Raw genomic sequence first — 26,061 nt, forward strand, 5'->3', positions numbered from 1 at the left:
CTCAGGTCTACCGTAACTCCGTATGCACTTCCCTACCATGCATGCTACATGCACTCTCCACGGTGAGGAGTACAGCTTATGAAGGTCCTCATTACGCAACCTTCTCCATTTCGGAACACGCTGTGGGATCATGTTGACCCTACGTCTAACGACCGAGCCGGAGGACCGTCCCTTGTCAGCTGCCCGACTGCTTGCTGAATGCTCGTATACTCGCAGCTACCTTCCATCTGCATTACAGGGTCGCGAAATGCTGCGGTGAGAGAGACCAGTGCCAAAGTACCGCCAACATAACATTTCAATCGTCACAGCCATAAAGTCACCAAACTACCATCAACTCATCCCCATGACCAAATCACAACTATCACTAAACCACCACTGAGAGGCACGCACATTCACCAAATTATCGCCAGAACAGTATACAGCAATGAAACCATGACCACACAACTATCAAAATCGCCAACGGTGGATTCTATTTTCTGGGACGTGTCAAGGTGCATTTTGGCCCTTCAGAGTAATTCAAACACGCGAGTAAGCAGGCACGCCGGTGAACTACAGACTACACGTCGTCACATTCCAGATGATAGCACCGGTCACAGTCATCGCAGTCAGATCCTCAAATCTCGAAACTGGTGTGTGCCTACATACGGAATTATCCATAATGTTTCAGTTTATTTATTACAGGAAGATAAAGATAACGTCACAATCCCTTCTTATCACTTGCATTTGCAAGTCTGATTTCTCCTTATGCACACTTATTGCTGACGTATATCCATCCATTCCTGCCAGTTATCCCCTTCGGTAAATACATTGCGCAGTAATACACCACAAAATATTCTACTGCTACTGATTTTGCACGCGGGCACGCGGTAGCGTAGTTGGTTGAGGCACTATGCTTACAAGCCGCAAGCTCGAGGGTTCGATTCCCGATGAGGTCATTAGATTTTTTTTAAATTGACCTAATTCTTCCAGCCGCGCTATGGCCCTGGGGTCGAGTAAGCCTCTAACAGAAAAGAACACACGAATCTTCCTCGGAGGTTAAAGGGCAGCCGGCGTGTAAGGCTGGCAATCTCACCGCCATGTGTGAGCCTCAACGTCTCACAACCCTACGGGCCTCCACGGCCTGTTACAGGCATAGCTTTACCTTCTTACTGTCAGTACCTCAGAGTCGAATGACTGGCTGACTGTTCAAGAGTGAACTGGAAAGGACTCTGAAGGTGGCGGTCGTGGTGTATCGAGGTATGTACATCCCCGGAATTTTCCTTGAGTAACGGAGGAAAACCATAAACAATCTGTCAGGATAACCAGTTTCTCGGCCGAGACTGAAAACAGGCACCTCCTGAATTACAAACCCACGTCCTTATCACTACACGGGCCCGACAGGTGGGAACAACGTACAACTCATAAAACTATGACACGTATTAAGGTGGAGGTCAGAAGATTGCCTAAAACAGCAATAAAAATAATAAAAACAGATTCCCGCGGAAATGAACGCGCATGCAACAACAGAAGTACTGCCGTTTCTATGCAACGGCGAAGTAAATACACCTCTACAACAACAAAGGTACTGTTGGAGACGATGTTTTCTATTTGGTCCGCGAAAAGTGGTAAAAAAAGAAGAGAGTTGGGGACTGTGAAGGAGTGCTCGAATACCTCCACCGTGACCCTGCGAGTCGTAGGAGGCGACGAAAAGGGAAGTCTCAAATCTGAGGCAGTAAAACATGGTTACGCAACTGTCAGACAGTAAAAGAGAATCTGGTCGTAAGCCCCGGATGGGGTGCTTTACTGCAAGAGGGACTGGCCGGCTGACCGTCGGTCGTAACATAAGACTCAGGCTCAGACTCCGTTGACGAGAGGCCAAGCATATTCATAAGTAACGACCCCACCTTCTCGTCAGAGAGGATGTTACATAAGGACTATTACAGCTGAGAGAAAAATTCTCTGATCGTGTGTCTGAAGGGGCTTGACGCCAAGACTAGTTGATTGGCGGTAAACTGTCAGTCGTAAAGTAACTCTGACTTTGACTTCGACAGACGAGCGAGTTATGCGTGAGACAGTCGCAGCTGAGAAGCCGNCGTCGTAAAGCGACTCTAACTCTGACTTAGCAGTTCAGCTGAGCTCTGCAAGGAAGGCTGAGAAGTCCGGCTGTGAGAAGACTTTGTGTGTGTTGCAGCACAGTGACACCCGGAGTGTGTAATTCAGTGAGACTGTTATGGCTCCTATGTTAAAATCAGTTGCCAGGAAACGGATAGTGGAGACTGCAATAGATTGAGGACGCTAGTGTAACAGTGAAGTGTAAAGTGTGGAAACAGCGACAGTGATATATTTGGTTGAAGTACGATCTCCAAGCGGTCCATAAATTCAGTCACTAATCCAAACCCGTCTACAGTCACACATATACGTGACAGTACAGACCTCGGAAAAGAACACTGAAAGAGCTAAATGCTGACGGTGGGCATTGCAGTGAGACTACGAGGCCTAAACCCTGACTGTAAACAAGGCGTAGGAGTAATGATTTGAGGTTCTCGAAGAGGTTGCTGTCACGAATGCGATGTGATGTCGTGTAGTCCGGTAGGAGTTCAGCAACGTTTCGATGGAATGTACTGCCTCCATCTTCTGGATCGATGAGTGAGCCAAGCAAAGTAACGCAGCAAGAAGCAGGGACGTTAACTGCTTGGCTTACTCTTCGACTCTACAAAGATGGTGTCAGAAAGTACCTCCGAAACGTCGACGAAATTCTATTGGACTTTACCTGTGTCACATCCCAAGTAATATGATACTGTACTATCACATGGCAAGTCTGAGGTGCAGGCACCGCATAAGGCCATAAACAATTACTTTCTCACTTTCCATCAAACACACAAGTAGCTCGCTGCTAACTGCACGGAGCAGGGGCCTTACTGAGATGTTATCGGCTATTCACGAAATTTCCCGATTATTAGGGAGCCCAGGTCCAGGCCACAACCTACCATCCCACATCCTTAACCACCATTATCAGCCTGCTTTCCCTATTTTGAAAAAAGTAGGCTTATAAGGTCACCTTTCTCTGTCTCCGTATAATCATTCCCCTTTACCACCGCTAGGCAACGACTAGGTAACCCCACCCGCTATCGCTGCTAGGCAACGGCTCGGTAAACACGTTTCCGCGACAACGAATACACACGAAACAACAGAACTGCTGGGCGCGTCGTTGACTATGCGGTCCTTGTAATAAATGAAAGTAGGCGATCGTTTCTTCCCAGAATTTCTTGTTATATGCTACAAGCCGGAAGGTCGCGGGTTCAAGTCCCGATGAGGTCATTGGATTTGTTTTCAGTTGACCTAATCCTTCCAGCCGCACTAGGCCCTGGGGTTTACTCAGCCTCTAGCAGAAATGAGTACCAGGAATTAATTAAATAATTTTCCTGGGGAGTAAAGCGCGGCCGGCGCGTAAGGCTGACAACCTTACCGCCATCTATGAGCCGATTGTCTACATAATGTGGGAGCATCAACGTCTCACAACCCTATGGGCCTTCACTGCCTGGTACAGGGATAGCTTTACTTTTACTTTTTTACTTTATTCTCCTATTTACGCCCAGCTCTTCCTTACACATTTAACGGCAAAAACTGTGCGCCTTTCTAGACTCTGTCATGTATGCTACAGTGCCCGCCCATCTCAAACTCTCCAGAATATACTGAATCTACACTAATCATAATTAAATTAGCCACACATACACACGCACACTTGTGTAAAGACACCCAATACCGAATTTCATGCAAATACGTTCGGTAATTATTGCAATGACATACCGGGCGAGCTCACGACAATCAAGCTTTTCGGTTTTCAAAGTAGTAATACAACAATACAGTTTTCTGGGTTAAGACGCCGTTTAGTCTGGTAGGTAGCTACTGACGTTTCGGAGGAACGTACTGCCTCCATCTTCCTTAATCTGGCATGTCAGTACCAATATTATGAAGGAACGTCTATACCCACCTACAATACTACACGGCGTCATAAGTCACAAAACTGCAACATGACTTGCTCCATACGCGTTCACTTCGTGAACAACGCGAACACAACATTCTTGAACAACGCAAGGGTAGAAAATCACCGTTTATATCGACAGTGTGTAGAATAGGGGTGGCCGACACTTAATGGGATGAGAAATTGCCGGTGCTAATACCGTCGGTACCGGAATAAATGAGTCAACCGTTGCATGACCACAACAAAGCAGGGGGTTGGACGTGGAGGGAGCAGTGTCACGTACAGCCCCAACCACAAGTTAAACAATTCTAAGCAATACGACTCGGTGGGGATTAAAAATGTATGCAGAGGGGAGTGACAACAGAAGCGAGTGTTGCATGTGAGATTCCCCAGCGGAGATTATGAACAGTCAACATGAAAGCACTGGGTTCCTCCGAAACGTCGGTGAACATCCCACAAGCAATACTCTTTACGAATCTAACTGCATACAGGAGAGCCCTTTCTGTGCTAAGTCTCCGCCTTGAATAGAACCGGATGGTTCAGTAACGCATAAAGGGCTCACGACAGCCAGCCAATTAACCCTATCCTGAGCCAGATGAATCCAAATAACAATATCCCATTCCTTTAAGATCCACTTTTGGCCTACTTCCCTTATTTTGAAAAATAAAAGGAGACTTATGAGATCACCTTGCAGTCTGCGTGTCTCTGTATCCCCTTTCATTGTTTTCATTTTCTATGCGGTCCGTGTCGTATCAAAGCAGAAATTCTTGTAATATCATCCTCCAACCTCCGGGTCAGGTCGTGTGAGACTCGTAGTAGATTAAATAGCACTGGGGAGGTCCCCCCCCCCCAGTGCTTCGGTTTCCCATGCCAATTCTCATTCGACCAACAGCTCGATATTCATTATCATCCTATCATCATCCACCTGACAGTGTCGACAAATACCTGAAAAATACGTCTACATGATCCTTCGAGTTTTCCGACCAAAACTGTATAAGCAGTCATCTCTCGTGCGAGCTACATACCCCGCCCATCTCACCCCTGATATGATTACCCTAGTAACATTTGGCGAGGCTTCTAGTCGTGCAGTTTTATCCAGCCTCCTGTCACTTCCTCCCCTTGAACCCATTCTTCTGAGCACCCTGTTTTCAAACACCGTCAGTACATGATCTTCCCTCGATTGGTTCTGGGGGTTACTTCACGCCCTGTCAGTATTCAGACTAAACAGCGTCGGATGATAACATGACGGATGAATGAGGGACCAGAAGGAAATGGATGGAAACGGTCGTCGCCTGATTATGGTACTATCCCGGCATTTGCCTGGAGAAACTGAGGAAACCCGTGAGAAAACACGATAACCGATGTCCCAGCCGGGATTCAAACCCAGCATCTGCCAAATACAAGCCTAGAGCTTAACATCTAAACCAACCTGTTTAAAAACGTAAAGCTCGGAATATATAAAATTGTAATTCTTCCTATGGTGCTGTATGGGTGTGAAACTTGGTCTCTGACATTACGAGAACATTGACTGAGGGTGCTGAGGGGAATGTTTGGACCTATAAGGGAGGAAGTAACAGAAGTGTGGAGAAAACTACATAATGAGTCGCTTCACAATGTCTACCTTTGCTCAGTCATTACTAAGACACAAACACAATGAGAGGGGCAGACCATATAGCACGCATGATATGGAATATAAACACATAGAAAGTATTGGTCTCAAAACTCGAAGGAAAGAGCCACCTGCAAGACCTAGGCGTAGATAGCTGTGACAAGCTGGGTTCTCTGTGGATAGTTGCTAGGTTATGCAATGATTCTTACAATTGAAGAGGTATTGTATTTTCTGCGTGGTCCATGTCACAGCTATACATAATCAAGTTCCAAAATATTTGACAAGAGAGTTGTCAGTGCGATAGAGACGCGGGAAGTTAGTCATCTTGAGAGTATAATTACTCGTACTTGTAGTTATGACTCGTGAATATCCAATAAATCAACTCATCAATCCAAACCCCATCTACAAGTCACTAAAACACGTGACAGTATCAAAAATTTATTTAAAAAATCCTTTACTGTCATGTGTAATGTGCAGAAACCAAATGAAAGAATGTGTGCTCTCACAGTGACTATTAAGATCATGGTCTTTTGGCATACACTATATGACCTGCTACATGGACTATCAACATTTTGGAGGAACCTCCGCCTTCAGGGTACTGTACCCAAAGGTTCAACACCGCTAATAACAAAGCCTGCCATTCGACATGAACCTGAACCAGTTCCATCCTTTATCCACCCTCACAACCAATTTCCCTAAGGTCCATCTCATTAACTAACTAACTTTTGGACAGCAGAAACCTAAGGTTCAACACTGCTAATATCAAAACTTGACACTGGACTTTATCCTGAGGCAGTTCCATCTACTTCCTTCTCTCACAGCCCATCACCCTAAGCATTACCTTCCATGTCCTTCCCAATCTTCAAAGAGTTTTCATTCCTCTCTCTGTAAACATACCTCATCTGACCCATTCTACTAACCCAGTCCATCCCAGCCTCCTGGATTTTTCTGTACTTACAATGTTATGTTACATTCAGCATGAAGAACAGAATATATTGTTGCACAAGCAAGGATGCATGAGAGCATACATGCACACTGCCCTTTTGAGAAACACTGTGGCCTCACCCCCCACCCCCCTTGGGTTGGTTCGTGAAATTGTCAAGGCCCAAGGATGGCTGAGATCCTGCCAGAAGATTCCAAGATGACTTCACTAGAATAAATGTGTCACCGTAAAGTTGAGCAGAAGGCAGCCCCAAGCTCAGCAGATCTGGGCAGTCGAGCTGAGAAGCATCATATAGTGTTTCTGTGGAGAAACAGCGCTTACTTCAAAATTCAAGTTACTGAGTGCAGTGGCACAGAGTAAAACAGTTGTGGACTAAGACAGGCTGACAAACTGAAAATAACTGCTCCAATGTCACAGCACAGTCTCATAGGCTTCTGCTTCCAATGGGATCCACAAAGCAAAGCCATATTTTCCATGTGCCTTCTCGCCCTGAGCTATAATGTAGGCCTGTTCCATATTTCTGTTACATTTCTTCTATAAGATCATAGTAAAAGCAATTCATAGTTTACCCATTCGGACAAGTTTTAGAATTCTGCTATGGTGATGATGACAATGATGACAACGACAAAGGCGGTGATGATACATTCCTTTCTTTAGATTATCACTGCCTGTTCACTAAACATAACAGCACTCCACCCCCACCCCCAACACCAACCATATTTCAATTTGTGTTTCATCTTCCTGGCTTGCAATTTGAAGAGACAGCAAAACTTTAAAACTGTACCACAAATGGGTGGACATATTGCTAAAGTAGTTGGATCTACTGCCAACTGAACCATACATGGCTGGACACATTGCTAAAGTAGTTGGATCTACTGCCAGCTGAACCACACATGGGTGGTAAAAAGCTGGATCTATCACCATCCTCTGGTTATTGGGAGTGCTTACATGCAGAAACCTCTCGCCCCATCACCAATACTAGTGCCAGATATGAGAAGTCAACCCAGAACCCTTCAAACATTACATCTGTATAGTAAACAACCATGTCTCCTCAATTTAGTATTCAAAAGGTTTTGGGATTGATTCCAATTGCCTCCACTCATATAAAGAAGCATGCACAATGAAAAAATTCTAGGACGTTCTCTCCATTATCATCCCTAGATTCATGAAATCTGACTTTTTATATTCTCTTATAAGCAGCAGAACACAGAAGAGACAGGCAAACAGCAGCAAAATCAATGCAGGGGTTCTTCAGTAACATACACAAGAAGCACACTGGCATAACATCTGCGTTTCACTTCTCTCTACAACTTCCGTCCCAAACATTGACAGAAGGAACACAAAGTTCAAAGTCAGTTCTTACACTTAAGAATGATTAGTTTTAATTTGTTCATGGCACTGGGTATAACCAATGCAGTTGAATGAACTCACATTTCAGGGGACCAGGGGACACTACCATATGAGTACGGAGCAATGATGGAATAACCATTAGGAGGAGAGACTGGGAGAAGCTTGAGAAAGACCTGCTCCCATGCCACTCTGTCCACCATGAATCTCACATGAAGTCACCCCAAGATTGAACTTAAGGCTCCACAGTGATGTCACAACTTAACTACATGCCCAATTAACTGAAGGATGTGGCCACTGTATATTTTCTCACTACACACATATATAAGCTGGAAAGTGCACCCACAAGGAAACAGATTTAGCAAACAGACATGGCCAATAATTTAGGTTGATGATTATGACAACACATATAACCAGCAGCTGACACAAAATTGTTAACTAAACTAAAAAAGCAAACAAGCAGTGTTTAATGAGGATCATCAATTAATAGCCCTCAACCACAGAAACCAAGGCTTCTTGTGTTTCAAAGCACAAATGATTAGTAAAATATCTGTAACAGAAACTCACAGGCTACAAAAGCAGTTTATATACATAATTATTTTTCTTTAATTTTCTGTGTGGCCTAACTCTATGCACATGTACATCACAGCATAGCACATGTGCAGCAGTATCACTGGCCATTTGCACCTGAGTTCAAATCCAAAAACAAATTACTTATCCTGGGATGAGTTAATTAAATCAAATTTACTGACTTCAGGCTTTCTCAGTGGTTCACTGCTGATGTTGATTCTGCTCTCAAGTCTTTACACCGTGAGGCTGTGGGCAGTAACGACGTTTCAGAGGTATATGCTACGAGGGTGGTTCCTGGTTGACTTGGACTTTCTTTTTCTTATAAAAAGAATATTCATGCCAGAATCACCAAACTGTTGCTCGTTTTCAAGATATTCTCCCTTTACACTAACACATTTCTTGTATCATCCTGACTAGTTTCTGGTGTCAGCAGTGTGCAGCCTGCAAACTGTATGTGGACGTGTACTGTCATGCAGAAGAATAATCATCTCTAATGGTTTTCGAAGTCTTTCCTTCCAAACTGCTTGAAGCCCACACATTATTACGAAGGAAGGTACTGTATTACTGTAGACTGTTGCACCATGAGAAGAAAATCAACATAAATCACTCCTCCCAAATCCCAAAACACACTTTCCTGATACTTCCAGGTGACAACTATGTCTTGACTTCTTCTTGGCCTTCAGAAAACTTACTGTATTAATTACAGATATTTTGACATCACAGGATCTATTCCCCATACTGCGCTTTTAGCCTGGGAAGGATATCTGCTGGTTTTGCTTTCTCTTTCTCTAGGAATCAAATGCTGCAGCGCTGTTCCAGGCTAGAAGTAACAAGGTCTAACACCATCTTGTACTACCTGTAATGCGCAGAAGTGGAGGGCATGGCCACCTGCCAGGCAGTGAATGCAGTGTTGTCACCAAGTGTCTATAACAAGTTTTATTTTTCTGGTGGCCATGTCTTCAGGAAAAAAATAAGGACCAGGTTAACCCTTAATCACTCTCATGCCTTCATCCTCAGGGCTGAAGTAAGCAGGATGACTGAGTGTTCCTTGTAAATACAGGTTTTGGCCCAACATTAAACATGGGACTCCCCCTTTTGGCCCAGACTGGGCACCAGCCCTCACCCTTCCCTTCTGTTTATTTTGTGGGTTACCTTACACTGCATTCAGCATCATGGACTACACAGAGTCCAATGGAAAGGCGATGGATGAATAATCAGCTGCAATGGATCTGGAAGGAAGGTGTCATCCCAAGAGGTACTATCCCTGATCTTGCCTGGATGCATCAAGTAAAATCATAAAAAACCTCAGTCAGGATAGCTGACGTCTCATCCAAGATTTGAACTAAGCACCTCCAATATACCACTGCATCAACATGTTCAGCCTACATTAAAAAGTTTCAGTTATTCTAATTCCAACTTCCATCCTCAGTCTAATGAGTTGTGTATAAGAAAAAAAAAAGAGCTATTAATAACCCCTTCAGTGTTAATTTCTTACAAGAGGTACTCAAAATGTCTTCCATGTTCACACACAACTCAGCTCTGCATGAAAAAGAAACTCATAAGCATTCAACCAGCGGTAGCGTAGCTACTGGCAGGGCCTCCCTTGCTGGACAGGTCAAAGGGTAGACATCAGACGAAGAGAGACACCAAAAACCAAAAACTGATGCCAGAAACAGCGTCATCAGCAGTGACTTGAAGCACAGAGCAAATGATGCTCGAGATGGTTCAAGTTCATATAGCAATAGGCGTGACCAGAGTGGTTTTAACGGCTGTTGTACTGCAATGTGGAAAGCAAATGGAAAAACTACCACATTATCGCTTTTCCTGGATAGTCTCTTTCCAAAAACAGAGATACCATGTATGCGAGATGTTTCCTCTGGAGACAAAACAAACCGGAGGGGCGGATAGAAGTTCCCAGAAGACGAGGAAGAAGACGTAAGAAGATGCTGGATATTTTAATTGAAGGAGAAAGCTTGAGATCGCATTAAGTGGAGGAACTGTTTTGGAAGAGACTGTGGACCTATCGTCTGACAGATTACTGATGAATGAATGAATGAATGAATGAATGAATGAAGCATTCAAACATTCTGGGTGTACTCTTTATTTCACTTGTAGATAGTCACATTCAATGCTACAGGTCCTGTCCAGTATTGACTTTACCGGCAAAGAAAAATGGAGAGGATTCAAGCCAGGTGAGCATGCAGGCCAAGAAACTGAAGCTTCATATCCACGACCAATCCAGTGTCCAGGATAACTTCTGGACAGCCACTAACGCACTCCATGACTGTAATGTGGTGGAGAACCACTGTGTTGGAACCACATATGAAGACACATACTGAAGGAAACATCTTGCATCGGTCCATAAAAATGTGTTCTAAGAAAATTAACCTTTCAAAGCCCAGTGGTACCACCTGCTTTAACATACTAGAACTCTGCATTCTGCCCATAGAGTGAATCTGTGTGTTCCATATGGTTCTCACAGTAAACAGAGACTGTTTCCTTAAACAGCATTAACTGCTTGGGCTCTGTTACGGAGGTGTACTGTATTTCCTGCAAGGCACTAACTGAATTCTTATATATTATTTACAATAAATTCAGTCTTCAAAGGGATAATATAATTGAGGCCACTACCTCATGTCAGTAAAATGTGAGGGTTTGAGGCACTCATCTCAAATTCCTGCGCACAGGTTGCTGAAAAACTTGTCACTGTTGATGGCGAGCTCATCTGACCACATGTTCATTGTGAGTGTTGGTGATCCAAGGCCTAGTGAGGCATGATTTGTCTGTAAATAAACCTTTGCTGCAAACACAGGGTCTCTGGCTAACTGTTGCAAGTGTGTTGTGTGGTACTAACTCTTGCAGACAGAATGAGATAGGGGTACAGCTGCTTTTCTTGTAACATACAGTGCACAAAAGCATCTGATGGACCTGCAAGAGCTGCAAGAGCTGCAAGAGCCCTGATACAACCAACTGACTGTCTTGCAATGACCTGAAGTCTCCTCTTCCATCCAAATATTATGTACAGAGCGCGGACAGCCAACATCCTGTCGCATTTCATGAAATATTCCCATCCCTCAGAATCAATGGCCAACTCAAAGTAAAGCATGATGATTTGACACTCTGTAATTAGAGTGTTTTTCTCTGTCTCTTCTAACAGCATCTGTAACATTTCCATTGCACTCTTCAAGCATAAGTTGCATCGGTGGTAATTCAATACATGAACAGCTACTTTCCAAGCTGGATTGGAAGTAACATGATTTCCCAAGATACTCTGCTTCAGACCCACTCAAAATATAATATGTATCAGTGTCTCTCAACATAACATGCTGCATTGCATATTCCGAACAACTACCAAGTACTGCAAACATCAACACAAAGCTCAGCACCAAATGGATCTCTACGACGTGATACATAAAAAAAAAGACTACTGGAATGTCTGTTTTTTAAGGCTGTGATGGTGGGAGCCAACACTTTCCAACTGTTTATGCAAGACCCCCAGGGTACATATTCGTATGAACTCTTTTACTAACTTCATCATCTGGAAACCATCCTGTAAAATATGACATATAATTCAGGTGGCAGCATATACTTCCAAAATGACACCACCACCACCCATATCGATGCACGGCCACAGACTTAAGAGTGGAATAAACAGAAATTAAATCTGTCACACTCTAAATGGGACTGGCACAACAGATTAGGCAGTAAAGCTCTACAAGAAGGGTGTGTCTGTATATGCCCCACAATTAAGGTCCTAAAACAATACAATGAGATAGTCATAATGGTGACTACAGATATATAATATTCTGCCCTTTAAAGCCCAGTGGTCACTATACAGACTACACTAAAGCTCTGCATTCTGTCCACACAGTGTATTTGTATGTTTTGTATGGTTCTCACAGTAAATGACGGCTCTTTCCCTCAATGGAATTAACTGACTGACCTTTCCAGCAGAGATGTAATCTGTTTCCTGTGAGGTACGAAGTGAATATTACATATTACTTAAAAGGAACTCAGTCTTTGAGGGGTTAAATATAAATGGCAAACTCTGCAATGCTGAGGAATGCCAGAAAGTTAGACATGTTCTAGCAAAGATTTCCAGGGTGCCATGCCTATACATCGAAATAAGTACAGAAACCTGAGAGGCTTACAACAGTTCTACTGCAAGAATTCATTTTATCAAAATGGTATAGCATATTGTATGAAGTTTAGCAAGCCAAAAACTAACCCTCACACATTAACTTAAAGACAATCTTAATGGCGTCATGACTATTCTGACAGAGTGCCATCAAGGAAGCTGGTTCACCGACAATGCCTCTGACCCACATTTGGTAGATGATCAGTTTGAATCTTGGCTGGGAAAGTGGCCATTCTAACTGAGGTTTTTCATAATTTTCTACAGTCCTTACAAGCAAATGCTGAGATGGTACCTCAAATTAGGTCACAACAGCTTCCCCCACATCCTGTCCAACAAACTGATCATCCTACCATCAACACTACACAACATAACATGCTGATCCCACCACTAAATAAACAAATTGATACAATTTACATGGTCCTTAGTGTTTAAAAGAATACACAATACCATCTGAAGACACCCTTTCACTAAAAACATACCATAAAATTATAGGCTTTAACTGTTAGTGGTACTGTGGTGTATTCAAGTTTATAAGATTCAACATGCAAGTTTTGTGCTGTTCTATAGAGTGAATGTGTAAAGTGCAGGCTGCTGCAATTCACTAACCAACTAACTAACCAACCAACCAACCAACCAACCAACCAACAAGCTATTTTACAAGCCAACCCACACACACCATGGAGCAGAGTCCTTCTTGAGAAACTACCAGTTGTTCAGCTAGTCAACAGATTCCCTGCTTTTACAGAACCTTAATGTTTGACTTGGTTCATCCTGATCCATCGCACTAGTAATACCATAAAAGATTATCAACTCCATCCAGTGTGAGAGTATAGCAACACGGCGTGGCCCGAACAACGGGACGACAATAAAGAATCCTACTTGACAACAGAACCACAATGTGGCAGACATCACCTTCTTTTAAAGAGAAGCAGTATAAAAGACATCATCCAAATTGGTTCTGGATTTTAACAAAGTTTTTTAAACCATACTTGTAAATAAACTAATTATAATAATTTATAAATATTTTAATAAATTCAGGCACAACACTCTAGTCATTAAAGGCTAATATTTTATATTCAAGACACTGTAATAGTATTGTCTGTATGTACTCATAATGACCAATCACTTTGTAATAGTAGTTCCCACATGTACTGATATGTCCTTCTGAAGATGGTCACTCTAACCAAAACATGTCAAGGATGAAAGATTAAAAAGGAGCAAAAACATTTATCAATCACACTGGATGGCACTGATAATATTTTATAACCTTAATGTTCACTATCATGTTCAGAAGAGTCCCCAGTAATCCCTGTCCTCAGGAAGATAAGCCCAGTTCATACAACCACATTGCAATACTTTCACCTTCTCTGTAATTCCAAAGAATGCACACACATCGGAGACCTCATGCAACATTTTATAACACACGTGCTCTTTAAGGTGAGTGGTTATGAAACCCCCAACCAATCCTCCAAGCTGTCAGCTGCAGAGAACTGCTTATTCAATATGTATTTAAGGATACCTGAACCTCAGCTGGGATACCGGACATCCTGACTGAGGTATTTCATGGTTTTCCTTAGTCTTGCCAGGCAAATGAGAGGAAAGTACCTCAACCATCCCATGACCACTTCCTTCCAAACCCTTTCCAATTCATCGTTCACTAATCATCCTATCATTCAATATTATTAGTTCTGATATCAGCAGCATTATAAAATAACCCCAACACATATCCTCCGGCCACAGCCTGAGGATGTACTGTAATGCAGTGTCAAGGGATGGGCACACTATCATCACAACTGTTTAGATAAAAGCACACAAGAATGTGTGAAGCTATACCTCCACTCACCCATACATCATCATGGCATGGTGCTTAATTAGTACATGGAAAACTTCACTTTACCTACACAAAGTAACAGACTCCAATTCATTACACACTACAGACCCTAACGCAGCTTTCAGAATCTTCCAGAATGTTCGCTCATAATAATTCTGACTTTGGTAAGCAGAAGCAATGCACTGCAGTTCCATGCTGAACGTGCCAATGAGGCATCACCAATGCATATCTGCTCAGCAAACCTAATGAACTAACATCAACTGAAATTTTTTCTTAGCAGTATTTCCAAAACTGAGAAATTAATCAGTGAGGATCAGGTGGTGCCAAATTTATACATAAGCAAAAAAACTAGAGCTTAGGGCCTCACAATCCAAGGTGTGTCCAAACAACAACTCCGCTGTTTTAGTCTGCAAGTGAACTATACCGACGAATCGACCGCCGCTTGTCGGAGAAGTTTAGTGCCAACTTTTGTGGATAGAGGGTGGTGTCCCGTGGTCAGCGCAACGGATCTCCGTGGTCATTAATTTCGGTTTTCTATACTGGATTTCTTTGAAACAGCTCCTCAATTATCGTCACAAGGCTGAGTGGACCACATTCCAGAGCCACTACTTCTCAGAAAAAATCTGGTAGTGCCAGGAATCAAACCAGGACCTCTGGATCTGCAGCCAGGAACACTGACCACTAGACCACAGAGGCAGTCATGCAGAGAAAAACAACTAGCCATGAAACAAACATAACATTCTCTTGTAAACCTCACAAGGTAACAAACAGCTGACTTCATCTCGTCAGATTGCAATGATTCAAACAACGAATACAAGACCTACAACAGTCAAACAACACTGGGCAGCAGTAATGCTCCTTGCTTTCAGTTCTGGTGTGGCCACATGACTGCTGCCAAGGAAATAACAGCTTCCTGATCTCCATGCAGTTGCACACAAAAGATTATTATTTAATTCTTATTTTAAAAAAAAATTACAGAGGCCTTATCCTTAGAAGAGCTTAGGAAATTGCAAAGCCTTACTCCAGCACTGAATTCACGTAAAATTACCCAAAGCTTCTGATATGACAATACAGTTAATTCTAAATGTTCTCAATTTGCTGTAGAAACATCAAAATTCCTGAAGAGTCCAGTGGTTCAACATGTTAACACACGACAATTACTTTCAACATTCAGCACAACAGTTAAGTAATCATTTCAGGAAAAACTAAATTTTATTGCATCAACATATGTAAGGATTGTATTACATATGTACAGAATAATTTACTACCATTCTCATATGGGGTATTAGACCAGCAACTAGAAACCTATTCTCAGGGAGAGCTCAGAAAAGTGACAAATCAAACACTTTCACAAAGCCCATACACAAATTACTTCCTTGATGTTTTAAGTTGAAACCAACTGAAGAGAATCAACAGCATCTCTCTATCAAAATAAAAACTGTTCTTCCTTAGTTTACAGCAGGGACTGTGCAAATAAATCATAAAGACTATGTCTGTTGCCTGCATTCTACTGACCATGATCTACCACAACATTCCACAAAAATAATAAGGAAGTCAGGCATGATCCCTTAACATCAATAAAATCTGAAACCTAAACTCACCACCTCCCGAGGTCCAGCGGTTCTCAGTCATCCCCCCTGTTTTGCGCAATGCTCCATCTGTAATCTAAATCAAAATGTACCCTTTCAGTTATTTACTGTGCTAATTAAGTTATACTGTAGATTCAGGTACAACAAGGTTGGTTAGAATACAAATAAATCCTACTGCTCACAATAATTCTTAAAGCTGAATGTGACCTCTAAATAAAATGAATAATATCTGGTATAAAGTGTATTAAATCTGCACAAACTGAACGCTAAGGTTAGGGTTGCCATTCCCATATTCACTATATTAATCTAAATTACATTACACTTAATGCAACCATTTTATACCTCAAAACGAAACTGCCAAGCCAATGAAAATTTTGTCTTCGTCACTGAAACTTCAAATGACAAGAAAATAATTCAAGGCATCATCCCAAGCATACAAGGCAATCCTCTCTCTACAAGAATACCTGAAGATGAAGTTTGTTTCGGACATTCATTGCTTCCTTCACTGCGAGATCTTGATTTCGTCTCACATTTCAACGGTTATCTTCTTTATAAACACAACTACTGAGAAGCTATCCTAAACGATGCACTTCTATCATATTCTACGCTGCTTATATAGGGTATAATAACCCACATAATGCACACAATTTAAATTATAATAAAATATTACGGAGCTTGTCACTGTTCTCCCGAAGTTATGCACACCTAAAATGTTGCGCTGAACGATGTACCCACAGGAACAAAACATACCTCTTTTTCGGATCCAGGGTATTTTTCAAAGTACTGGGATCCTTTTTACGCCAATAAGCACTACGTATTCAAGTATAAACGCACATTATTTTAATAAAATAAATTCCACAAGAAAGAAGAAAAACTCATCTAGAAGATGGCGACCGCCCGTCAGTTGCCGATTTATGATCATTTTCTTGCATGGTCACTTTTGAACTGAGAATAACTGCATAATCTTGCATTTCTGTCAATTTAAGTCATGTTCACAAACATCCGTCCTAATTATTTGTCAGCTCACTTGGTACAAATTACGGATCTTACATTAAAAAAATACTTGCCATGCTTCCTACAAATACATCAAAACTACTCCAATTTCTTTCGCAGGTGACAATGACGTCATGTCATTTCACTTTCGGGTATTTTCGGACACTTTCGCGGTCAATTTGAGGGTGTTTAAATTTCTGACAATTTCCTAGAATTCGTGTGCATAAACATTCAATTTTTAATAGGCAATTAATACATGTACTTGGGAAACACTTTTAAAAATTGGTAACCAAGACATGCATATTCACCATAAAACTGAAAACTTACCTGTTCCCCTTGCATCTCCCAAAAACAGTATTCAAAATTCCAAAGATGGGGTACAGTGCATTATTGTCATTATAAAACAGGTATTTACTTCAGACAGAAATAAAAAACAACTCACCAAAACAGTGGCAAAATAGTCCAGTAAATGATCTTGAATCAATAAATCCTCACTTGGGTCTTAAGTCCCAAATCAATATTGCAAAAAGTATGTATAGTATGCCAGCAATTCAATCAACAATTTAAAAAGCAAGGATACCTTATTTGAAGTGAACACATAGGAATTTTGACTACTCAAAAAATAATACAAAAATGGTTTCTGCAACTACCAAACTAATGCACCGTCTTTATGATTTGCAATGTTGGTTCTTACTTCAAATAGGTCTTAAATTGTATATTTGTTGTTAATACCACAATAATTCAAAAAAGTATGGACAGTACTGAAGTCCTACTTTGTCACACAATACTTGAAGCAAGTCATCTTCATTTTGACAAACAATTACGTCTTCAGTGCAGACTGGGATTTCTGGTGGAATTGCTCAGTTTCTTGAAGCAAATGTTAACACTGAATACTTTAAACTGCAGTCATGTATTCACACAACAATACTGTCCTTCATTACTATGTATTCTATAGTAAATCAATAAAAACGGACCAAATACTATAAAAAGGGATTATAAAATTGATAACAGAGAGCAGAAGTAGCACCTACAGAATAAGGGCCAACAGAAACCTTGATCAAAGAGATAACTGCATTAAGACTGACAATAATGATTACTAATTACTTAAAAAAGTAATACATTACTTTCTTATTTATGTCAGTGTGTGATCCAGAGAGAGAAATAATTTTTCATTGTTAGGACAACAGACAGACAAGATAATAAAATATCAGAGTCTAAGATATATGAAGATAAGAAAGTTATAAACACATTGGAAACAAATTAAAAACCATTAGAAACAAAATTATATAGTGTTTTTATAATGTATCAAGGCCTTGAATTAAATGTCAATTTAGATAAATGTACAAACAAACAACAAACAAAAAAACAAACTCTGTGGTTTTAGTCTGCAAGCGAACTATATACTGTTATGAAAGTTAAAGCACAATAAAGGACTGTAATAATCATGAAATAAAGTGGAAAGCTTGCAGTATTTAGGAAGTAAAACAATGATAAATGATGGAAACTGTTACCAATTAGACTGAGATATGATCTGAAAATTGAAAATGCCTATGAAGGGAAAAATGTACCTATTTGAAAGCTACTACATATCCATATTAGTGTATGATCATGAAAACGGACCAATGCAGTTATCAGATGACTAATGAAAACTGAGATTATATGCAGAAGTAAAAAAAAAAAGACATAAAGAAAGAAATGACAAAATTACAGTGAATTTAAAGATAAACTCATTGGAATATAAATTAATAAATAAAAATACAATGGAATAAATATGCTTTAAGAATGACCAATGATAGAATTCCAAAAAACCTGAACATGAGGCCAAAACAAAACTGTCAAAAAGAAAGACCACAGTCATGATGGGAACAATAGATGAGGTGAGGTATCACACAGAAAGAAGGAATAATATGGGAAAAGATCAGAGAGGAGGATCACTGGGAACAGCCCACATCAACTGGAAACATATATGAAAGGAGAAATTACTCAGTAACATCAACATATCATCATCATTTGATACATTTAATAAAAAAATATGTGTACAACAAACTGCTAAAGAACAGTAAAATGTGGACAACAAAAGGGGAGACCTAAGTAAAACAACCTACCTAAGAAAGCCATTTCATGTTATTAACTTATCAATGTTACTTGTTAGTGAGAAAGGTGCCTATATCATATGCATTAGTGTATTTCATGCTCAGACAAAAAGTCAAGATTTATCAGCCATGCAGCTTCTTATGTCATAAAAATGATCCCTTGATACCTCTGTGTAAGATATGACATAGCATTTTGCTGATGTTCATACAGAACATATTTATTTCATATAACCAGTGTAAAACAGTGATGTGCCGGTCACAGTAGCCGAGCGGTCTAAGGCATGCACTGTCTTCGCTCGCTCGGAAGCCGGGATCGTGGGTTCGAATCCCACTCAGGGCATGGATGTTTGTGTGCGTTTTTCTGTGTTTGTCTACAAGTAGAGGCCTTGTGATGAGCTGATCACACGCCCAAGGAGTCCTACCATATGTGTAAGATCTAGAAAAACCGAAGTGAACGGAGTTCATGGAGGTAGGCCTAGGCCCACTGGGTCTGTAGTGCCAAGGAAAAAAAAAAATACAGTGAAGTAGGACGACACTGGAACAGATGAAAGGGACTTGGTCCCAGTCCTTGTTACAGTAGAAGAGAAGGTGTAAAGATTATAAAGATGAACAAGGCAGTTAAACTCACATAAGGCCACTCCATAGCTCAAGCGGTTAGTCACTGGCTTCCCATCATGGCAGCCCGGGTTTGATCCCGGGTCTGGTCAAGTGAGATATGTGGTGGACAAAGTGGCGCTGGGGCAGGTTTTCTCCGAGTACTTCGGTTTCCCCTGCCAATCTTCATTCCACCAATTGCTCCACAATCACTCTCACCTATCATCTTGGGCTGGTACAATAGGCCAGAAGTGGCCGCAGTACAAGGGACTTAGTACCACCCCACTAGCGATAAAAAAATAAACTCACATAGATGCACTGCTTCATCACCCTCCTTTAACTATGTTCTGCTCAAAGAGTCTTCTGGGTTGCAAAGCTGTATACTTAATAGAAGTCCACCAACATTTCTGAAGAACATATTGCCTCAAACTTTGGGGTCAAAGAGAAGCACAAGAAACCAGCAAAAAGAGGCAATATGCATTCTTGCCAAAATACATGGCACAAAACAGTATTCTTCATAGTAACCACTGTGAGCACCTAAATTCCAATTACAATCCATTTCTTTTCATCCAGGGGCTGACATAAACAGCCACTTTGTAACATTTCAGGGAAGTTCACTTTTCTGTGAAAGAAAATACATAAAAAATGTTTTTAAAATAAGTACTTGTTTTCCTTCCATAACGGCTGCAACCACTGCATTTTAGTTTTGTCATCACAAGCAATCTGAGTGAAGCTAATGATGATTTTCTTCAGTAGGCTGTTTTATATGGTTCCCATCTAAAATTACGTGAACAGCAAACAAGCAGTACATTGCTGCCCTATGCATAAAACACTCAACAACTCACTAAATAAAGTTCATTTTGAGGAAAGAGGATTCTGTTTCTTGGTAAAAATACTTAAAGATAAAAGACTTTACACGAAACAGGGAACTATCTCCAATAATGCAGAGTATTTCGGTCAACTGACTAAATAAAAGCAAAGGAATAACACATACAGCTCAATTTCCTCTACAACCTTTAAATGTACAATTTCTACATCAGTACTGAATCTTTCTATACAATTATGATGTTACATCACTCTAATACACTATACGAAACAGGGTTCTTCATAAGTCACTCATCTCATCAAGAAATTCTATAAATTTCTGGCTTTCTGGGATGTGATGTGTAGTCTGATAAGGGGACTGAAGTGAGGGGTGGCAGGTTTCTCCAGAACATTGTACCTTTCTACCAGAGTATATGGCATAATATCTCAGAATAATAATCTTCACATTCACCACAATGAGAATCTCACACCTAGTTTAGATCTTCTATAAACAATCATAAATGGAGAACAGGGTACGTACCACAATAAGGGCCAAAGACATACACTACAGTGAAACCCCCATCTATAGTGTCTTTTGGGAAAAGTGGATTTGAACACTATAGTACAGAGAAACTAAAACAGAAGAAATCTAACACTGAGATTACTGATTTGGAATCATTGTGAATGAATGTTACATGAGGGAAAACATTATATCGAGGAACAACAAATGGGGGGTCCAATGTACTTTACAAAAAATTTGAAAGCATTCTGTCCTTGGGTTGTAAGACGTTAAAATTTAGACGAATATGTTACATCCTTATACATACTTTGTGTGTCCCTGAAGAGCATCTTTGTTGTGTGTGTTCTGGAACATTTGTGTTACAACTGCTATTTATAAAAGTTTACATACGTAAATGCACACTGAAAAAACAGTCAAAATACATATTCTTCAGTACAAGAGATCAAAACATACATTACAAATTTATGAGATCAATTCATTTAGAAATGAATACACTTACATAGGGTACATGAGTAGTGTCTACTGAGATGCGAGGCCACGTAGTCTGATAGATGCCGACATTTCAGCGGAACATACAGCCTATTTCCAGCTTGCCACCTACTTCTTGCTGGATCTTTGCTTGGCTTACTCTTTGACTCTGAAGATGGAGGCATATGTTCCTCTGAAACATCAGTGAACTTCTACCGGACCACAGAGTCACTATCATATGCAGTAAGTACACTTACAAACTGAAACATGAAGATATAAGAATAAGTCATTATTAGCACTGAGAAAAAATTGTTCCAGCTCTATAGCAAAATTATACATAGAAATAAGACATAACTGTACTTAATTTTATAGCCTGAACTATGTTTGGATCAATGAAAAGAATCAAGCCAACATCCAGTTCATACAGCATCACCCCGCCCAAAATTAGGAATGGTAATCCTATTGAGACATATTGGTATTACAAAATTAGATCTTTCTGAGCCCATCCTACACATCTTTCTGAGAGTCCATAAATAATTTATTTGTCTGGGCTTTACCAGAGATCATTTCCTTAATAAATTTGTTCCACCTTTTCTCCAGTGTCATATGTGGGCTGTGTGTTATATTACAGCACTATTAGTAGTTGGACTATTATAGTGTTGGAAAGCAGGATGATGGATGAAAGGAAGTGGTCACAGCCAATTCAAGATACTACCCCAGACTTTCTCTGGAGAGACTCAGGAAAACCACAAGAAACCTCAGTCTGGACAGCTAGTGTCCAGGTCAAGATTCAAATCAAGAACTTTGCAAATATAAGACAAGAATGTTATCGTTATGCCAACTCATTCAGTGCTGTGTTACAGTGTAATTCTGTCATCAGTCTTTTTATTATGCTTTATGATTCAAATGATTTAACTTGCCATGTATTTAAAAGGATGAATTTCATCTGATACCTATCCCCTGCACAGTAGTCATTACATGTACAATCTGATTTAAGTTTCAAAAGCTCTGCATTTTGCCCACTGAGTGTAGTTATATGCATCAGAGGACTTTCAGAATAAATGCCGCAGTTTCTGCTTCAACTTCAGTCAGCCCACAACAATGATCTCAATCCTCCTCCACCTCTGACTTTCCTCAAATGAGTTTTCCAATCTATAGTCACCAAGTGCTTCACTTCTATAAAAAGATGGCAGCACCATTACTCACATATGGCTTGCAGAACAGGGCCATCAATTCGATGGACAGAAGATTTATGGAAATGGCAGAAACCAAACCCTTACAATGGGCATCTAGATACAACCTGAGCATCTAAGTGAGTAACAAAAATATTAAACAGCCTTTAAATATTTTTAATTTAAATAAAACTCAAAGAGATTAAAGACATCTGGTATGAACATACAGTGACTGCAGTATTTTGGGTTGTAACAGCATGTGGTCTTGTATGTGGATACCAATGTTTCAGGGTAACACGCTACCTCAATATTCAGGGAAGAAAAGAGTGCGGTGTGGAGAGTTATGCTGTGTAACCTGGTTGCAAGGAAGGCTGTCATCTATATCCACAGGAAGAGAAAAAGGAGGGGGCACATTAATGTTAGTACCTATGCACAGGACAACAAAGTTTCACAGCCCAGGCCACACAATCTGAACAGTCACTGGTATGGAAACCTCAAATTATATGAACATTTTTGTGTACGGACTGAGGAAGAACTAGGGAACACATTACAGATTATAAGCCAGTTGGACACAGGATCATAGCCCAAGAAGACACTGGGAAAACTCCGAGACAGAATAAGCCAGTCAACTCACCCTGAAGATGGTAGCAATGATCGTAACTGCCCCCAGGAGAAATCTACAAGGTGATTTGTCCCTGTGCTTAATTAAACATCACATCATGAAGATTTAATGGGGAATGAAGATAGAGCTCTATACATTCCTAACTCAGCACCCTGGCTGCTTTACCCCCAGGAAATGATGACCTCCAAAGCTGATCTGTATGATGTGAGGAAGAAAAGCAGTCCATGCCTATGCCAGGAATTGAATCCTGATTCCTCAAACATCCAGCCCATAGCCCATCACTATGCTGAGTCATTCTGACTACCCATATTTATAGGTACAGGGATAAAACATAACACCATGCCCAAATTCTGAACTGATTACATAGTGGTTAAGAAGGAACAGTCTGATTTTCAGTTGTTTTTTTTTCCCCCCCAGTAGTTTAAGGGGCATTACACTAAGCCCAGAGCATGTATGGGGTTCACAAAATGATTCAAACACTAGCATGACTCCAAAATAAATTTTAACCTTTTAAAGCATGATGTACTACTGGTTTTAGCATTAAAATGCACTGACCTTTGCCCACACAGGATATTTATGGGTTTAATATAATTTTTGCATGTGATCACTTCTCTGAACAGCATTACTTACCTGTCTTCAAAACAGAGATTCTGTGTGTTACCCGTAAGCTTTGAACTAGAATTGTAACTATTATTCAGATAAAATTCTTGCTTCAAAGGGTTAATGAACAGGGAGTTTAAAAGTGGTTTTTTGACTTAGAAGCTACAGTCAAAGAAATCCATATTGTCTGGAATATGTCAGGAGCTGTAGTCATGTTTCCATTATGTACAAGGAACATGTAACTCTAATCAGTTCAGATCATGCTTTGGAGTATTGTACTAGTACAGACCAAAATAATTTCCCAAAATTTTAGTCTCATGACTGTTTTGTTTCAAAGTGGAGCTGCGATAGCTCAGTCACTAGAGCAACAGGCTATGGGCTAGGATTCAATTCCCAGTAGGGACAAGAGATTTTTCTATATTATACAGCATCCAGACTGGCTCTGGGAACCACCCAGTCTCCTACTCAATGTCTCCCTCGGAGCAAAGCAGCTGGGGGGAGAGGGGGGGAAGCTGACCGCTCACCTCTATCTAGTGCTGAGGTCAAGAATTGTGGAGCTGTACCCCTGCTCCCCCATATGTCTTCATGGCATGGTGCATCATTAATTAAGCACAGGGGCAACTTCACCTTTCGCTTTTTGACTGTTTGGTTTCAAAGTGATATCTGTTGCTAGACACAGATGTCCACTGATAAAAGCAAGTAGCTTATAACAGCTGGTAGAGAGCAGTATACCACAGACCAAGCAAAATTAAATGTGGCATTCAAAACATCCGGATACTCAACTGGAAAGGGTTAAATACATTCACACCCAAGCACCACAACACCTCACATAATTCAGCAGGCTATTTATCAGTAATGTGACAATGATAAAATTGTGACCATCTGTGCTGTAATGCCATTACAGTCTTGTACGGGGACAATAACTTCACACGTGAACATGGTGCCTCAATCTTCAGAGTGAGAGAGTATGCTAAACAGGAAACCAGCAAAAGCAGACTGGAAGCTCAGCTTACTTTTTCACCCTGAAGATGGAGAACTTTCAAGTTCCGACAGTAGTGGCTATGAAGAGTTCTAGCTTCTGGGATATAGCATCATGTATTCCATTAAAATTCAACAGACATTTTGGAGGAACATGTTGCTTCCATCATCAGGGTCAAAGAATAATCCAAGAAGGAAACCAGCATCCCATGTTCTTCTGAAACGTCAACTGACTTTCATTGGACTACACAGTGCTATATCCCAGAACTCTTTGTGGAGACGATATATTCCTCTGAAACGTCATGTTCTCTCCAAACTACACAGTGTTACAACCTGGAGACTGTACTGTTGCTGAGCTAGATGGCCTGGGTTCCATTCCTGAGAGTGCAAGATTTTCTCTCCTCCGTAGTGTCCAGACTGGCCCTGGGGTCCACCCAGCATCGTATACAATGGGTAACCTTTTCCTGGGTTAAAGTGGCAGAGGCATGAAGCTCACAACTCACCTCCACCTACTACCAAGGTCAAGAATGGTGGAGCTATACCTCCACTCCCCCATGTCTTCTTGACACACTGCTTAACTAATTAAATGCAGGGAAAACTTTACCTCATGCCCCCCCCCCCATATAGATATGAGTGACCTCTTTCTTTGGCTACACTCATACAGATTCTTTGTCACTTCAATCCTGAAATGGAGGCATTATACGAGTACTGCTCTGACACATCAGCATTTACAGACAAGACTACATGGTGTCGCAATGGACGATAACCTGAAAGTATTCATTCATTCTCATCCAGATTCACATTAATTACATCTGAAGTTCTTTTTTCATGTTTTACCATCTGCGTATCATTCAAGCTTACCTACCACCTTAATAACAGCATATTTGCTAGACAATATATCTTATGGTTCTGACCACCAACACAGCAACAAAGTGAAAAATATCTTCAGGTGGAGATAAAAACAGGTCTTGATATCCATCCTACTTGTTTAATATAAGCACAGATTTCTTGAGCTACATGTTTCGACCTATATTTTGGGTCATCATCAAGCACCTTTCTGTGATCGATAACCCAAGTTACAAAGGTACATGATGATGATGACGACCTAAATTATAGGTTGAAACATGTAGCACAAGAAATTTATGCTTATATTAAAATAAGCAAGATACATATCAACACCTGTTTATGTCTTCACCTGAAGATATTTTTGCTTTACTGTTGTGCTGACA

General features: G+C 40.7%; 1 protein-coding gene across 4 annotated transcripts in view; it reads right to left on the reverse strand.

The window, feature by feature from the left end:
• LOC111873025 (serine/threonine-protein kinase tousled-like 2) overlaps positions 1-17,094 on the reverse strand; it is a 155,513-nt gene extending 138,419 nt beyond the window's left edge. The window contains exons 1-2 of one of the 4 annotated variants that reach the window (XM_023867386.2): positions 16,739-17,094; positions 16,001-16,064 (exon numbers count right to left, since the gene is read on the reverse strand). In XM_023867386.2, coding sequence (XP_023723154.1) covers positions 16,001-16,031 — 31 coding nt within the window. In that variant the 5' untranslated portion in view covers positions 16,032-16,064; positions 16,739-17,094. Of the gene's footprint in view, positions 1-16,000; positions 16,065-16,330; positions 16,419-16,452 lie in introns of those variants that run through there. The other 3 variants (XM_023867383.2, XM_023867384.2, XM_023867387.2) reach the window with 3 other exon arrangements.
• Between the last annotated feature and the right edge of the window lie 8,967 nt (positions 17,095-26,061).

This window comes from Cryptotermes secundus, unplaced genomic scaffold (assembly GCF_002891405.2).
Source record: "Cryptotermes secundus unplaced genomic scaffold, Csec_1.0 scaffold2733, whole genome shotgun sequence".
NCBI classification, from domain to species: Eukaryota; Metazoa; Arthropoda; class Insecta; order Blattodea; family Kalotermitidae; genus Cryptotermes; species Cryptotermes secundus.